At 43.4% G+C, this 17,162-nt stretch overlaps 2 protein-coding genes across 2 annotated transcripts in view; one reads left to right on the top strand and one right to left on the bottom strand.

Annotated features, from left to right (window-relative positions):
- Positions 1 to 4,072: 4,072 nt before the first annotated feature.
- LOC142585024 (BRCA2 and CDKN1A-interacting protein) lies at positions 4,073 to 6,487 on the bottom strand. Its single transcript, XM_075695459.1, has one exon. It carries the CDS (start codon positions 6,300 to 6,302, stop codon positions 5,424 to 5,426), a length of 879 nt encoding a protein of 292 aa, XP_075551574.1. The 5' UTR covers positions 6,303 to 6,487; the 3' UTR covers positions 4,073 to 5,423.
- Positions 6,488 to 6,498: 11 nt separating this feature from the next.
- The window catches only part of Faf2 (Fas-associated factor 2), a 43,267-nt gene continuing 32,603 nt past the window's right edge, over positions 6,499 to 17,162 (top strand). Inside the window, exons 1-5 of the mRNA XM_075695455.1 lie at positions 6,499 to 6,654; positions 7,645 to 7,713; positions 7,808 to 7,911; positions 11,618 to 11,736; positions 15,660 to 15,689. Coding sequence (XP_075551570.1) covers positions 6,580 to 6,654; positions 7,645 to 7,713; positions 7,808 to 7,911; positions 11,618 to 11,736; positions 15,660 to 15,689 — 397 coding nt within the window. The 5' untranslated portion in view covers positions 6,499 to 6,579. The remainder of the gene's footprint in view (positions 6,655 to 7,644; positions 7,714 to 7,807; positions 7,912 to 11,617; positions 11,737 to 15,659; positions 15,690 to 17,162) is intronic.

The raw sequence follows: 17,162 nt of genomic DNA, 5'->3' as shown, positions 1-17,162 counted from the left end.
AATATGTTCTGCCAGGCCCTTTTAGAAGTGCCCTGAAATATGTTTACACGATGCATGAACTGTTTCTTGCAGTGAAGAGTGTCAGTTTACGAATCTTTTCAAGAGAGAGAGAGAATAAACTTTATTGAAAACTGGTCCGGCAATTTTACTTCGGGGCGAGACAGGGGTAAAGGGGATTAACCCCCGTCACGTCCCACCCTCTGTCGATGACAGTGGTGGTGCCTCAGGTGATGGCTTGAAGTCCTTGGACCCGGGTGGCATATTCAGCTTACCGGATGTTTTAACATGCATTGCATAATATGGAGGTTTTAAACATGCATTGCATAAACAGAGTCATCGGAAGTCGAATGCTGCTGGTACCACCATCTTGCACCCTTGTTCTCATTTTTTGAACTGCACTCAAACCTGTGCTGTTGTGCACATGTGAGTATGCCTGCCCTTTCATATGCTTTCCATAACTATGAGATAATGACACTGCTCTCCATTGCACTGCTTAATTTTGGTATTGGTGCAGTGGTATCATTCTCTGCCTTCACATGGTGCCACCGCCTAGTTAGTGATGAAATATCACTTTTGCTTCTCCTGGAGGCACTGCCATGGAAGAAAGAAAAAGAAGCCTAATCATAAAAGATATATAAAGGGAAGGCCCATGGGAAGTAGACCGTTACCACATGATAGGGCAAACGGTTATTTATACGAATGCTAACTTTAACCGGTTAGTACATATCAAAGTAGAGTAACAGCACATGGGATAGGACGAAGGAGACGGACGAAGTGCTGGTTATTTAAGCTGACAATCGTGTGAAGAGTACAGTGACCTGCTGGCAAGGGCCAATCGTAACAATCTATCACAAACCAAGCAGTGCCTTGAAAGGGATGCAACAAAGGAGTGCTTATTTCCAAAGATTCTATGTGCAAGTGGACCTCGAAGGAAAGGAGGCGTTGCATCAGAGGAGATTGGCTTTCAAGGCTATCGGGCCAACATCGTGCTCCCTCCTAGTATATTTGCTTCCTCCATGGGCACGGCTAAAGTAGCGATGTCTGAAGAAACCAGGTCAGCGGTAGTCTTTCGAACAGAACTACAGGCACACTGCTGCTTGTAGAAGAACAATACTAGGCTGAGATCATGTTCATGCCAGTACTTTCAAGTAACTATGGAGATTTATTTGCCATGTTCAGCAAGCGTTCTTCACTTCTTTCTATTTGGTACTGGAGAATGTTATACCAGAACATGTCTTGCGTGCAGCAATTGCAGGTGTTGCCGATACCTTTGAAAGTTTCTTGGTAACCTTTCTCGGCAACCTTTTTCAGCACCCAGCTGTAGCCTATAATAAATGCAATGTGTCCTTTTACTCTGATTTTTTATAGCCGCCTCATGGACTTAGTGTGTACCCAGCACCTCCTCACTCCAATAAATTTTTGAATACGTCATTTTTCTAAAGCATACATTAATAGCTCATTCTGTGTCGTGACCTATTTGCAATTAGTACTAATAAACTTGAGTATTGTGCTGTGTCCAAAAGGCCAGACTATCACCGTGAAAGATGCTGTCTGAAAAATACTATTGGGGTGAAATAACTGACACAATCTTCTGTAACTACCTTGTATAACTACCTATGCTTGACCTATTCCTTGACATGCGTTTTGTGAGACAATAAATTGTGTTCTCCTCTTTGCCAGTGAGAGATGGACGTGGGTGTGTGCAAAAGTTTATCCAAGGAAGAAGGCATGGGTGAAAATAGTCTTCAATTAGTGCACTGGAATGAGCAACTGCCTTGTAGCATATCCAGTTTAAGAGGGTCTGAACCAGAGCTTGTTGTTACTGCTTCATGGCAAAAGAGAGAGTGAGAAAAACATGACAAGAAACACCAGAGAGGGATGAGTGGTGGCTACCAGGAGGTGCATTTATTTTGTGTGCACAATTGTATACGCCCCAGAGGAAAGAGGGTGCTCAAAAACTTTCAAATCATATGCATGTCCTAGCAGTAAAGTTTAACCAAGGCATCGAATCGCTCAGTCATGAATATAGCTAATCCATTGGTCAGTCAAGGCTACTGATGGCGAGCTGATGGCAAGATGGCCCCTTGCAACGCATGGATGCTTCATATGCAGTTAAACCTGGATATAGCGAACTTAGATATAACGAGATTATCAATGGAACAAAGTATTTAACCTTTCATAACTTCATATCCACAGAACACCATGCATATTTAGAAATAGGACATAATGTAGTGTTTGTGTATATGCGATTTCAATATAACGATATTTCACTGCTGCCGTGAAGGAATATCAAGAGAACAAAGTATGCAGAAACTCCACAGAAGTTCTAAGTAGGCATAAGCATACCCCAAATTCCAAGTTGGCCCATCTCCAATTTCAGTTGGCCCAGCCCTACTGTAGGCTTCCCATGCATTTTCTATGGTGTCCTGTGTATCCCTATGGGTATGCAGAAATCTGATCATATTTGGGTATTCTCTGTGGTCAATTTTTCTTTCTTCAATTGGCTCTTATTGCTTATAAAGCTAATAAGTGTCTGCATTTACACTGCTATAACAACTAAACATCCTTGCAAATTATGCATTTTTGTGCACATACAAGGCATTACACTTTCCGCGTGACAGATTTCGCAGGGGTACTTCCCAAAGAATGCTTGCGCTTTCAAATGGAAACCTACATGGGCGCAGATGGTCAAATGGCTGAGTTACAAGTGGCTGCTTACAAACGCACTTCTTAAATCGTGTGCCGTGCCGCCAATATAATGATCCTCGAAGCAGAGCAGCATGGTCCGTATAAAATCCAATTGCGATAAGATCCTATTGCATGCGCAAGTGTGGGTGGAGGAAGTAGAAAACATTTGTGGCGATGCGTCGTCTGCATCGCCGATAGGGGAGGGGAAGGTTGCCGCACATCTTTTCTAGCACGGCTGTGGCTTTGCAGGGCTGTCAGCGCAGATTAGCGCATACGTGGCCTGCACACCCTGTTTTACATGTCATCTGCCGCACGTGCAAAGAGTGTGTGTGCCGATACGGTATGGCATCATGCGCACCGTCTTTCCGTGCGTTCACTACTGGAGGCTGCGTAGTTTCGAGTTCCGGAGATGCGTTGAAGCGAGGCAGACAATGCATTCGCTTCCCGCTGCCGGCGCTCTTCACGATAGCATCGTCCCACTGCAGGCAACACTATATCAGCCTTGGGGGTGGAGCTGACACGAAAGCGTGGCTGGCTTTGCTTCGTACCGCCGATGTGAAAATATTGTAGACACTGCACGAAACCATCTCTTTCGTCACAAACTCTCGCAGTCTACGAAATGAAAATTTTCTGGTTAAGATTTGCCTATGCACTTGCCCGATAATTCAGAAAAATTTGCAGCCCCTTCCGTACAAGACAAATCCATCGGAGACTGTATTCTTATTTGCATAAAAGGTCGAATCTCAATATAACGAAATTTAGATGTAAGAAAGCAAACTCCCAATTTTACCAACTTCATTATATCGAAGCTTAACTGCACTTCACGAGTGTGCAGGTCACGGTACCCGCACAAGGTACGCATCTGGTGAAAGAAAATCCTGGACGTATATTTGACACAATTATAGGCCAGATTGCTGCCCATCTTCAACTTCAGATTATTGGCATGCTCTCGCAGATGGTCATTAATGCAATGACTCGTCTGTTCGACGTACGAGCTGCTACATGACTTGGGCATCTTGCACACAACTTTGGCCTTACAGGAAATGAAACGTGTGGAATCTTGTTTTCACCAAGCAAATAGCGTTCACTTGCTTACACAGGGAAACCTTCTTTTTTGGTCACAGAGTAGATTACTCGCATGCCTGGCTGCCTTCTTCCTCTAGGGCACATATATTCGCGTACGCAAAATAAATGCACCTCTTGGTAGTCTGCACTTATCCTGTTTGGTCTTTCTTGTCCTATTCGTTCCAAGCTGTTTTTTTTTTTTTTTGCCATGAAGCATATCCAGAATGCACAGATGAGTGGAAAAGACAGCAATTTGTAACGGGTTGGGATTTGTCTGCTGCTGTCGTGTACAAGTTCTTGCAGAAGGATCTCACATGCATGATTTTTTCCATCTGCTCTTTAATACCTTCCAGTCTTCAAGCATGAACAACAAAAACAGGTAACATGCCTCTGCAAACAGCAGACATAGGTTGGGTCGTGGTGAGTACAAACCTTTACAAAGCTTCAAGTCTGAAGGCATGTCTGAAAAGATGCAGCAATGCAAAAACATATAATGCATTGCATAGGCTAATTTCTTGTCAACACACACATACCTCTTTTTGGACTGTAGATACCACAGAACGGCCGATAGAATTGGATAGCACACCTATTAGGTCATCACTGTGAGGCTTGAACTAATCTAAGACAGTGCCAACTTTGGACAACCAATTGACAAGTAAATAATACACGTTTTAGGAGAGCAAGATAGTGGCAGCAGATCTGCAATGTTATGCAATGGAGCTGTGGTGCAGCTCCAGAAGTGGAATGCATATTCTGGGCTATGCCGACACTGTGCATCCATGGAAAGGCTTCAAGGCTGCTTGCCTGAGCAGTGCGTACTCCGTGATGAGCAACCAGTGCAGGAAGGGTGCTAACTGCAAGACCATTAAGAGAGATTTAGACGCCCACACTGCGTCTACTTCTCTTTCAGTGTTGTGGTGACCAGTACTACTACTGCGCTGGTTGCCTGCCATGGATTCACCATTTCAACTCGTCTAAATCAGTACCAATGAGTATTATTTCATCACAGTAATGTTGACTGTCCACTAGGCAAAATCTCAGTGCATTGCTGGCTTCTTCTAGGGTGTGATCACTTCTTGTGGATGCCTGTAGCATGCTACGAGAGGTGTGATGCCTCTCCAGTTCTTTGGAGGCAACAATACAGCTTGCAGTGGTGGCAGGCCACTCCGCGGGCAGTGGGCAGGCAAACTGCATTCGCATCTGCCTTGCAGTAAACAGCCAGCACTTCACAGAATATCTGTTTGGAACTCTGCATCAGGAAAGTGCAACACATTTATCTGTATGGGAAAGTTTAGTGAGGGAGTGAAAGGAACTGAAGATTTACATAAGGTCCATTATGGTAGCAGGCAATCAAGCTGAGCTTTTGGGTAGCAGTCACAGACCACTGGAAATAAAAGAGAGCCCTGCATTAAGCCATCCCCTTCTTTCAATTCTTTGTGGCTCTGTCTTTATGACCTTGGCACAGTCACCAGACGTACACACCGTGAGCACACAGAAACAACCCAACGCGATTGCAGACGCTCTTTTCAGCCTTTTGCTGAACGGAACAAAACCAAAAACCTGACAATACTGGGTGCGCCTTTTTTTACAGGACACGTGCAAGCACAGAAGGCGAGTACACAACAGATGTTTCTCATGTCCAAACGACCAACCAGTGGCAGCGCGCTTTATTATTGCAACGCGCCTTTGAGCTTGTCCATGATGCGGGCCCACTTGGTCGTCGGTATAACGAGGACCTTGCGTATCTGCTTCATCTCTTCATCTTCCTCCTTCCAGTCGCCGGCGACAGCAGTGCCGGTGTCTGCTGTCACGTTGTACTCGAACTGCAGGTCAGCCTCCTCTTCGAACAGCTCCTCTTCGGCGTTAGCGAACACGGCGCCGCCCTGGTCGTCGTTCTCCGACGCTCTGTACTGTTTGCATATGACCAAGAGGTGGGTGAAGTCGTACTTCTTGCCTGCCGCTTTGGCAGCTTCAACGTCTCGTGCTAGGGCGTCGTACAGAGGTAGAGCGATCCGCGGCGGTATGTTCACGAAGCGCTCGCTGATCACCAGACCGATTTGGTAGCTGTCCTCGGTAAAGTATTCGTCGAACTTAGCCGCCAGTCCGCTCGCTGAAGCCCGGCACTGGTCGCGCAGGAGAGCCACGATCTGCTGGACGCACTCCCGTTGCCGGCTCTCGGTGAGGTTGACTACGCTCATGACGCCGAAGACGCCGTCTTCGTCATCCTGCATGGCCTCGTCGTCATCGTCCACATCGTCGTCACACTGCTTGATGACGCTGGCAACGAAATTTCGTTCGAGAATGAGGTTGCTAAGATCTGAGAGATTGACACGTGCCTTGAGGAACAGTTGCTGAAGGAGCCTCTTGATGCCATGGAAGTCTGAGTCGTCCGGAGTGCGCGCCTCGAAGTCGACGTTCACCTCGGTGTCGACTAGTTCGTCTTGCTCGGAATCACTGTCTTCGTTTTGGGACTCATTCGAGCCGTCGCTCTCCTCGTCTTCGCCGAGTCTTTTCTGCCGTTTTGACATCGCCATATTCCTTCCGCACATCGGTAAATTGAATGGTCACAGTGTTCCTGGCATAGCTATTAGCTTAAGGAATATTGCGCCAAAGGCAGCGCCGGGTCGTATCGACGTGGAGTACCTGCCGCACTTCCTATTTATTCCAACCTATAACAATAACCAATACCGTTTTTTTAATAAGTGGTACGCTTACTGGCGTTTGTGCACCCTGAATATCGACGTTCTTCTTAATACGTACTCGAAGACTGTTGTGCGCTAAATCGCTAAACGCGCTGATATTTATGTTGTACGCCAGGTGACGCAGATGGTCGTTGCGAGCAAAATGGCGGAAAGCAATGACTTGTCAGCATCCCAAACAGAGAAACTGCTACAATTTCAGGTAGGGGCCTACTTGTATGATAACTTCGACTGTACACTAGGGGTGATCATTCACACCACAGTTGCTGCGCAAGCTATACTGCGTGGAGTGACTTATATGTTGTTCTCAATAAACAACATCGCCTTTACAGCTCCTGTACTCGAGCGTTACGTTCCGATCCGAACTGCACTTGTTTTTGCAAACTGTTCTCGTACATATCCTACCGTGTCATTCATTAATGTCATCATACTTGTTGTGAGCCGAGCAAGCGCTAATTTTGTGTGCTGTAGCAACAAGCCACGTCTGGAAAACAGCGGAACATGACTATCGTGTGCGCGTCTGTTATTTGTTACGATTAATTTGTATTTGAATTTATTCTCTTTAAACAAAATATAAAATGAAGAAATAGCCACAAAAAGCTACTGAGATTAGCAGCTTGACAGGGTGGTTGCCCTGTCACACGGCAGTAACAGTTTACAAACACTTCTTACGCACGTGACTGCTTTTTACACGCATTTAGAGAGAATGAATTCACAAGGTAACACACATTTTACAAAATACAAAGGAACACCGCTAAGAGTAATAGAATAAATACAACGTAAATTACTGAAGGTAATCTTGGATTGCTTTATTTGGGCAACTATGACACATGATGCTTCTCTTTGCATTTTAAAACGCAACTCGAAAATTTTTTTCAAATCATTTTGAGCAAATGTGGTAGGATGTACGTGATTGATTCTTTAGCATAGGTGTTATGAGGAGTAGGTATAGGCCAAATATTGGGTTGACGCGTGTTATACGCGGCAGCACTTTCCCATTATTGTGAAAGCTCTCTGTGAAAACAGTTGTTCTTTTTTATGGTTGGGCAGTGTGACTGCCGATAAACGAGTTATAATAATTTACCTTTATTATCTTAAATAGTTTAAAGCATTGCTGTGTATGAAAATCATATGGGACGTTTGTAATTACTCTTGTAGTAGACTTGTTCTTCAATGCCTTTTGTTTTGACAGGATCTCACAACGATAGAAGACCTCGAAAGGTGTAGGGAAATACTGGACAGGCACAATTGGGACCTCGAGGTGAGAATTTGTTGCGTATGATATGTTTTGGTAATTGACCACGGATCAGTTTGGTGTACGAAATCGAGGTGTTTGCTTTAATGTTTTGGCACAGGTTGCTGTTCAAGACACCTTAAATATCCAGGAGGGTTCACCGTCTGTCTACTTGCCACCTTCTAGTCGGCAACCATCGGTAGTGGTCGATCACGCGGACCAAAGGTTAGTAAACAAGACTGCCTTAAGTTCGATGGTCACGGCTGTTTTGCCCAACATTTGTTTGAATAACAGTAGCACATGATTGCCTGGAGTTTCTGTTGCCTGCTTCAGAAGTGGCATGGTACCTTGAATAACGCAGTGTGATGTCGACGCATGTCTTTCAAACAGCATGCAATATTGTGCGTACTGCTACTAATTTGGGTTGCGTTATTCCAGTAAGAAATGAGTAAATAGTCTGCCAGTTTCGCTGTAAGAGTAGTAGTTTGGTGGATGATATACAAGAAAAAAGAAAACAGGGTTTTCATGAAAATTGGCCTTCCAGGTTGGATTACTGACTCCTATTGCTCTAACATCCTACCCTCTATTGCAAAGGAGACGCAATATTGAGCGAGATGATGACATGCAAATTGTTGATTTCTGTTGGTGGGTTGTTGCAGGGTGATGACATTCAGTTGAAAATAGCATTCACAATCTAATGGTTGCAGAGGCCAACCCGCAATATAAGCAGTGCAATGTAGGTAACAGTAGTGTTTTGAATAATATGAGAAATATAGAGACGACCAGAAAGGAAGCAAGCCAGATGGTGGTGCCACAGAGGAGTTTGTAAGCAATGTTGCAGAATGATAAGCTAATTTAAATTAATAAGCCTTCACTGTATTCAAAACAATAACTTATACTCGAATTGTGTGCAGTTGAGCCCACCTGTAACAAAGCACAAGATGCATGAAGATACATTTGATATTCTAGTGTTTTATACAGGTGGTATTTTATAATGTTAAAATTGTTATTTTTATATTTTAATGTGTCTTAAAATATTGATTCATGTAATAAGTATTTAGAAAATAAGTACCTTTACGTGCACAGCCTGGCTTTAAATAATTTTTTTTTCACAAACCACTGTAATACACAGATTTATTTTTTTAGCATTCTGTGATAAAGCCACACATATTTGCTAATTTATCTCTTCATCACCTGATTTTCACTTCAGCAAAGCACAAGCCTAAGCACATATTGGCCAATAAAGAGTAGGATTATCATCTTGGCAAAGAAGGGCTACTTATATAAATTAAAGAAGACATGCTTACTTATTTAGTTATATATTAGTACCTACATCGCCCAAAGGCATTGTTGTAGGAGGTCAAAAGAAAAAAGTTAATAGACGGTTACTACTCTCTAATGCAAAATTTGAGTGCAACTCTATGTGTGTTTTCATTTTGCAATATATTGGCTGGCGTGAACAATCTGTCTTCTGCGGCACGTCACAAACGGAGCAAGTTTGGCGTGACAGCAGCCACCGCAGATAGACCTCCCAGACGACGCATGCTACTCTGGCGCCATCTCGTAGTCATCGTCACCGCAGTGAGAGAGAGAGAGAGTGTTTGTGGTTGTGAAGAGGAAGGAGGTGCCGCAGAACCCGTATCACATGGCACTAAGCTTTCCTTCTCACACTTTCTCCATACCCTCCTCCTCCGCTTTCCATCTCATGGTTCTGCTACACCCTCCTCCTCACGTTCTCTTTGCTATCGCCGTCCTTCATTTGCTCTGTGTTTGCTTTAGTCCTTCGCTGTGCTCGCTCGTTTGGTTACGCACACGTTCGCTGCAGGAACGGGCGCCTAAGAGCTGTGCTCTAAAGAAAGCAGGTACGAACATCGGGAACGAGGTCAGCTGTACCGAAAACAACCTATATGAAAATGTATTCGAAGAAAGAGGACAAGCACCAAAAGAAAAGAGGACAAGCACCAAAAGAAAAGAGAACAACATTGACATAATAGAATAGAATCGAGACAAGGTGCAGTAAAAATGGACATGTGGCTTAACAAACACTTAATTGCACTAATGACACAAGGCATCAAAAATATATCCACAGGGAGCTCATTACAAGCACTAATAGTATGGGGAAAGAATGAGAACTTGAATATGTCAAGGCTACATTTGTACTCCCTAATTTCTTTTGTATGGTCATGCCTTGCTGATACATAAAATGTTTGCTTAATATACTTATTTCTGTTTGCTTATTGTAAATACTGAAGAGAAAAGCCCTTGCGGCATTTGTTGGGTTCATGAGTGCCCATTCTCAGAATTTTGTATATAAAAAATGTGTTTTGCACTGATTATGTTTGCTCAGAGTTTCAGTAGTTTGATATCGGGCTTAAATCACTTGATATGAGCTTGTTACAACTGAACACCACTGTATCAATGAAGTAATAGAAAAAATATTCAGTTTGCATTTGAAATGTTTAATACAATGTGAATTTAATACAGTGTAAAGCCCGAGACAGTCACAGTACATTGTCAAAGATGGAAAGAAGAAAACGGGTAGGAAATGGTGCTACAGCTATGTGAACATATACAGATGGAAGCAAACCAGTTAAATCTTATAAAAATCCATCAGCTACACAATAACAGTATTTGCATATGTGTCATCATAGCTTAGAGAGGCAGATACCTTTTATTGAAAATGAAGTGTCATTAGCCACTTTGATATCAAGTGGTACTAAGTTACGAGGCCTTCTCTCAACAGGATTGTATCAGGTGCTGACCTTGTGTGTGACGGCTGTTGTTTTCACTGTTGTAGTAGCTCTTCCTTGTGGCTCATAACGGGGTAGGTCTGCAATACTTGCCTTAAACGATGCAACTAAAGTTAAACCTCTATGTAATGAAGTAGGTAAAATCGGCAATTTGGTTCGTCATAAATTTTTTTGTATTGAAATTCGACCTTTTATGCAATTAAGTACAGACACCGATTGATTTTTCTTACCAGGAAAGGGGCCGCAGAATTCTCTGAGTTATTGGGCAATCGAAAAAAAGTAAATTTGAATGAGAAAACAATTCATTTTGATGAATTTGGCAGTCTGCAAAGAATAATACGGTTTCATACCATGTCGACAATATCTTCACATCAGCAGTACAAATTAAGCAAAGCCAGCCATGCTTTCGCGTGCACTCCACCCCCGCAGTTGATGTAGTGTCGCCCGCGCTGTGATGACGCTATAAGGAAGAGCGCCGGCAGCAAGGAGCAAATGCTTCGTCAGCTTCTTTCTCCAATGAGTCAACGAAACTCGAGATTACGCAACCTGCAATACTAAATCCGTGTGAAGACAGCTTACTTGATGCCACGCCGTCTCCGCATGCCCACTGTTTGCATATGTGGTAGATTACGTGGTAGATTAGATGATTGGATGGGAGCCACCATCTTTCTTGTCTCACCCTCGCACACTTTCACTCTCACCTGAAGCACACAGTATGTGGGGGCACGATAGGATCTTATCGTACTTGAACTTTATAAGGAACATGATGAGGCTCCTCTTCGGTGGTCACTCTAGTCACGCTGCGCGTGTTTTGAGAGGTGCGTTTGCAAGCAGCCGCTTGTAATTCAATCGTTGGTCATCTGCGTCCGTGGAAGTTTCCGTTTATTTTCTCGGCATACCTTTGCGGTGGAAGCGAAATTTCGTTACATTGAAATTGCATACAAACACACATAGTTATATTGAGGTTCTAAATACATGGTGTTCTATGAACAAGAGGCTATGAAAAGCTAAATACTTCGTTATATCGAGAATTTCGTTATATTGAAGTTCAGTATATTGAGATTTAGCTGTATTCTCATTTGCAATATTTTTTGAGAACAATAAGCCCGAAAAAAAGAATGGTGTGGTGACTTAACAGTTGGACCATCAGCTGTGCTTTATGATGTGTCTTCACCCCACAGGTTCTTCTACTCTGTCCAGAGCTGGCGGCCCAGTGGTCTTCTGGGATGGGGCAAATTCATCATCACCTTCCCCTTCTGCTTCTTCTACAGCACCTTGTTAAGCATCATGCGGTATGCATGTAAGTGAGATGGCTTGTCTTTATGTGTTCTTGCACTGTTCCTCTACAAGGGCATGAATATTGTGACCTTCACAGCAAAGCTGTGTAGGGGAGTTCCACAATGCTTTTGTGTGACTAAGGTGCGTGTGCGATGGCGTGGTCAGTATCAAATGGGAATGAAACACGTGCGATGAAACCCTGTATTTGCTTTAAAACATAATGATCAATGATTATAAATAAAGTTACCTTGTGCATATCTCTTTAGATGGACCGCTTATATGATGGGTTTTTTAAGGAGGAGTACATAGTTTTTGTTTCTTGCGTCACCACATACCGGCTCCACATTGAGGGTCAGCTAGGAGTTTACAGCTGTGGCGGCAAAAGATGACGCCGTGGTAGGGTGGCGCATCCTGCGTGGGGGCCTTTGCTAATAACAGCCAGGCAGCGAGCCAGCAAACAGACCTCTAGTACTTCTGAGTGGCGTGAGAACTCACTTATATACGGCTTTGCTGTCTTTGTTGTGTCAGGTGTCAGATAAACGGGCATCTGTGAAGGAATTTTTCGAAATGTTTGGATTGCTATGCTTGTTGCACTTCTGTGACACTTCGAAATATTTTTTGTTACACGGTATTCAGGTAGTGCCTGTAAGCGGCACCGGCTAACCTTTTTCAAATTAGTGGCTCAGTGGCCATGGCATTCTGCTGCTAAGCGTGAGGTCACAAGTTCGATTCCTGGCCGAGTTTTGGCAGAGGCAACATGTTAAAACTCTCATGCGCTTAAATTTAGGCCTGCATTAACCCTTTAAAGAGGGAAGAGGAGCTCAGCTCGTCTAGCATAAATTGCAATAAGGTGAGTGACAAGATCAACTCATCCAGCACTTTATTTTTTTTTTTTGTGCAGCCCCGAAGGCGATTTGAGCTCCTGTGTAGCTCTGCACTTCTTCCAGGTGGTGTGCTTTATTTTGTGCTTGTTGTTAATAACATCGGATGGTGCAAGGAGCTGTTGAAGATAGACTTTGGGAGCATAGACTCACTTGTGTGCAGTGAAGCCTACCTTTGTTGCAGTGTAAAATATATTTTTTTTTCTTAAGAAACTTCACCTGTTTGACAAATTTTTTTTTTCATGGTCTTGCTTGATACGATCATCAGAATCATTTGCACTTGATGTTGGGAGCACACACGAACTCTTATGCAGTGAAGCCCAGCTTTGCTACATTGTAAAAAAACTTCGTTTCGAAGTAAAATTAACTTTTCTTACAAATACTTTTTCTGTGCTCTTACTTTATGTGATCATCAAAATCACTTGCACAAAAAAATTTTTTCCTTTCTTTTTGCAAATTTTCTTTTTTCATTTCGTCCTTAAAGGGGTTAAGGAAACTGAGGTGCTCGAAATTAATATGGAGGCCTGCACTAGTGCACCTCTCCTAGCTTCAATGTTTCTTTTGGATGTTAGACACAAGCTAGAGTTGCCATGTTGGCTAAACATTGACTAAGTGGCTATTATAGTATTATACGAGAAGAAACGGGGTTAACCGAGGGGCCCGATTTTTATTAGTCATATGATAAGCCAACAAACACTGACACCAAGGACAACATAGGGGAAATTACTTTTGCTTAATAAATGAAATAAAGAAATGATAAATTAACGGAAATGAAAGTTGAGGAAAAAACAACTTGCCGCAGGTGGGGAACGATCCCACCTGTGATGCCAATGCAAAGGTTGTGGGATCGTTCCCCACCTGCGGCAAGTTGTTTTTTAAGTTACAGCAAGCTGGTAGAAGTGCTAGAAAGGCCACTTAAAACGTTAGCGGGCCAATTTTAGGTAGAACAATTTCAGTTTACTTGGCAAATGTGTTTTTTGTGGGCGGCCATCACTGTCAACGCCAACATTGAGAGTGAGAGTATGCACTTGATGGCTGAGTTGGGAGAACACACTAAGATGCAAGCGGCATTAAGTATATGCCCATGTGACACCACTTGAAATGGCATTAAAGCTAAGGGAGTTAAGCAGTTAATGTCATCTTTTAAAGGGACACTGAAGGCGAATACTAAGTCGACGTGGACTGTTTAAAAACTAGTCCCGAGACCTCGCAACGCTTGTTTTGCACCAAGGAAAGACTTAGTTTACGAGAAAATTGCATCTGAAAGGTCCGAATGCCTTTTTCGAAATACAAATCTCCCTCCACCAAACTGGGGGAGTGGTAACGTTGCATACGCCATCACCACCCTTTGATGTCGTCAGTGAGTAAGATGGCACCCGATAGACGGCGGTACCGAGCCAAGACAGAGCGGTGGATTCGCCTCTGTAGCTGCTTTTTGGTCAAGTGGTGTGGACAGTTCGGGCATCCCACAACCTCACATGGAAGTTAAATTCTCTGCTACTGGCAGTTTGTGCAAGTTTCGCGAGCCAGCAAAACCATTGCAGCACTACGTGATAACAAAACTAATGAACTGCGAAAGTGTGGGCAGTGTGCAGTCGAGCGAAAATGAGACCTTTCAACCGCTTGCGTCGTTTTCAAGGGTAATTTCAACTAGTTCTTTTTTCTAAAAAATGAAATGGAACTGGACAAGTAGCATTTTATTTCGTCTTACAATACAAGGATGTTTTTTGCAACGAATGGCTGAGTACTAGTGACAGAATTTAACTGAGGAGTGCTTTAGTCATGGGGCGAGTACTTGAATGTCACGGGTAGTCTCTGACCGTGTCCTGCATTCACCTCAATTCCTCGATTATTAAGGCTCTGTTCGCAATAATATTGACGCCTTATAGATTCTCGAGCACTAATCTATCACTTTAGCTGGACTTAATATTTGCCTTTAGTGTCCCTTTAAGCCCAATAGCATGGGTATTAAGTTTGCCAGGATGTTGCCTTGCGTTGATGAGTCAGGCACAGTAGAGATGACCTATTCTTGAGTCTTCCAGTGCAGCACCGCTCATAGCCAAAATGTGGCTGTGACCACAGGTCGGTATAGTCACTCATGAGTGCACTGACTCATACCCACTCCACAATCATTTCACAGGAGTCAAATAGAGCGATAGTGAGTGATGAAGGATTGTGAGTGGACGAGAGTATGGATGGGAGTGAGTGGCAGTAAATTTCACTGACTTTCATCATGACTGACTTTCAGTACGTGAAAGTCAGTGACGGTGATTTTGAGTAGATGCGACCATAAACACGGGTGACTGTTGGCAAATGTGAGTAGACATGAGTATGTATGTGAGTTAGTGCTGGTGAGCGGGAGTGGACACGTATATGAACGGCAGTGAGTGCGGGTAAATGTGAATGACTGTGAACGCAAGTGAGAGTGGGTGAGTGTGATTAGGAATGTGAGGGAGGGCCAACGACTGGGAGCACACATGAGTGTGAGCGTGTACAAGGCCTGTAAAAATATTGCTGAGTCAGTATGAGTGAGTATTTCCTTATTCTGCTGACCTATGCTTAAGACCCTGTGAATATAATAATTGATTGCTGTCCATTAAGGAATTGGCAACACCACAGCCTTGTCAGGGTGTGTTGGAAATACTAGTTCTCAACCGATAGCCTGTAGTTAATGCAGAATGAGGATATCATTTAAGCCAGAATGCCATACAGTGTGGTCACTCTGCAAACTTGATCTGTAGCTAGCTTTGACTCGAGATTTTATGACAGCCATTACTTATGCAGCCTTGTGCTGTTGTAAGTACAGTAGATGGCAGTGTTGTAATGTAGTGACCTACATTGTCCGATGCCAGAGTTTCAATAAAAGCCAGAGCACATAGATAATATGCATTTGAGTTGGTTCTTGATGAAGAGTCACTTGAAGTTCAGCCTTTAGCAGCTACCCTTCCTGTTTTCCTAATGTAGAAAACACTAAACTAGATATCTACATGCCTTTCTGTTGGGCCTTCACCAACTTGACTCTCTTCTCAGTCTTGAGTGCAGCATTTCTCTTTTTTTTTTTCAGGGAGCATCATTTGGCCAGGACCAAGAAGATGTAAGTATAGTAGCTGACAACAGGCTACTTCAGTTTCTTCTTTTCTTTAAGCTTATTCAGCTTTTTTAGGTGGATATTGTGCGGTGCGGACCTAAGCAGTCAGAAATTATGAAATCGGTGGGAACGCTGTTTTGTGACAAATTGAGCTCTGGAACTATGTCAAGCAGGAATTTTGTGCCCTGATTGCTGTTTATACTTTCAGCTTTGCTGTCGTGTTACCAAGCGTACATTGTTTTAGTTTTTGCTGGTGATTGCTTTCAGGGAATTGTCGCTGTTAGGTAAATGCTCGCTTGCAAGACATGCAAACTGTATATGAGGCTTCGTGAACGTTATCAAGTCACTGGCGAGGTAGGCATACATAGTTTGCATGCAGAAAATGGGTAACATTGTGCAATGTCGATTTGACGTGAACACGAGCGATTGCTTTGAAGTGAATCATGACGCATGTATAAATGCCAAACCCACTTCAGCCATGACATGGGATTCAGCAAATACCATTCTAACATTACTTTGCAGCCATGACATCTGCGAAGCTCATGTGGGTTCTCATGGTGGGCATGTGCGCTTGTCTCTTCTGTAGCTAGACTGTTGTGAATGTTGTTGGAGTTTTCTGAATAAGAGCTGCGGGTAACAGTCTTGAAAACTTTGGAATTGTTATCTTTTGAGTTTGCTTCCAGATACTATTTGAACAAGACAAACATTTGTGGAGGAAAATGGCATGATAGCAGTTCACCAGTGTCTCACACCTCTAGCTTTAGGAATGGCGAGGATAGTGCCCTATCAGTTGACAGTTGCTTGCTTCAGTCTTTGCTGCTGGTAATGCAAGCAGAAAAGCCTGTTATTAAAATATGCAATCTTATTGAGAACCTAACTGCAACAGTGCAATATGAAGTTCATAGTGTTAACCTGAAGTTGCTGAGGGCACAGTAATGAAACATTTTGAATCTCCAGTTGTCTAAAAATTAGGGGAGAAAGAAGAAAAAGGATTGCCTCTTTCATAAAAGTTTTAAAATAAAGGAAAGACAGTCTCCGTCGCACTTATCAGTCAAAACTGTAGCTTGAGTGCAGTTCTGGGGAACTGCTGCCAACTGAGCAATTTGCATTTATGTTTAGGCTAGACCATTTGCTTCAACGGCAACTGGAATTTGTCTTATTTGAATGTGCAGCAAAGTGGTACAAGCTGAGGCAAATTTCTTCCAAATCAGTTTGGCTGCTGCCTAAGGAGTGCACACATACTTTACGCATGCAATTGATTTGCATAATTGAAGTTTGAACCAATCTATATTTTACCACGTGTAGCAAAGTATGTGACGCCCCCTCAGGCATAATCTTGGTTCGCCCGGAAGAACACGTGGACTTGCTCCTCGTCAATTTGCCAGGCGGACCCATCTCGCTCGAACGGCTCGAGCCTTCCGTACAGCGGCATGGCGACAGCAACGGGGGGTGGTGTTTCGGCGCTCGCGGCGGCGTGGA

This window comes from Dermacentor variabilis, chromosome 6 (assembly GCF_050947875.1).
Source record: "Dermacentor variabilis isolate Ectoservices chromosome 6, ASM5094787v1, whole genome shotgun sequence".
Taxonomy (NCBI): Eukaryota; Metazoa; Arthropoda; class Arachnida; order Ixodida; family Ixodidae; genus Dermacentor; species Dermacentor variabilis.
The sequence above is the reverse complement of the archived record's forward strand: the minus strand, read 5'-3'. Positions and strand labels throughout refer to the sequence as shown.

Bases quoted from the DNA above. Each gene is read 5' to 3' on its own strand.
- LOC142585024 (XM_075695459.1), bottom strand. From the start codon at position 6,302: ATGTGCGGAAGGAATATGGCGATGTCAAAACGGCAGAAAAGACTCGGC.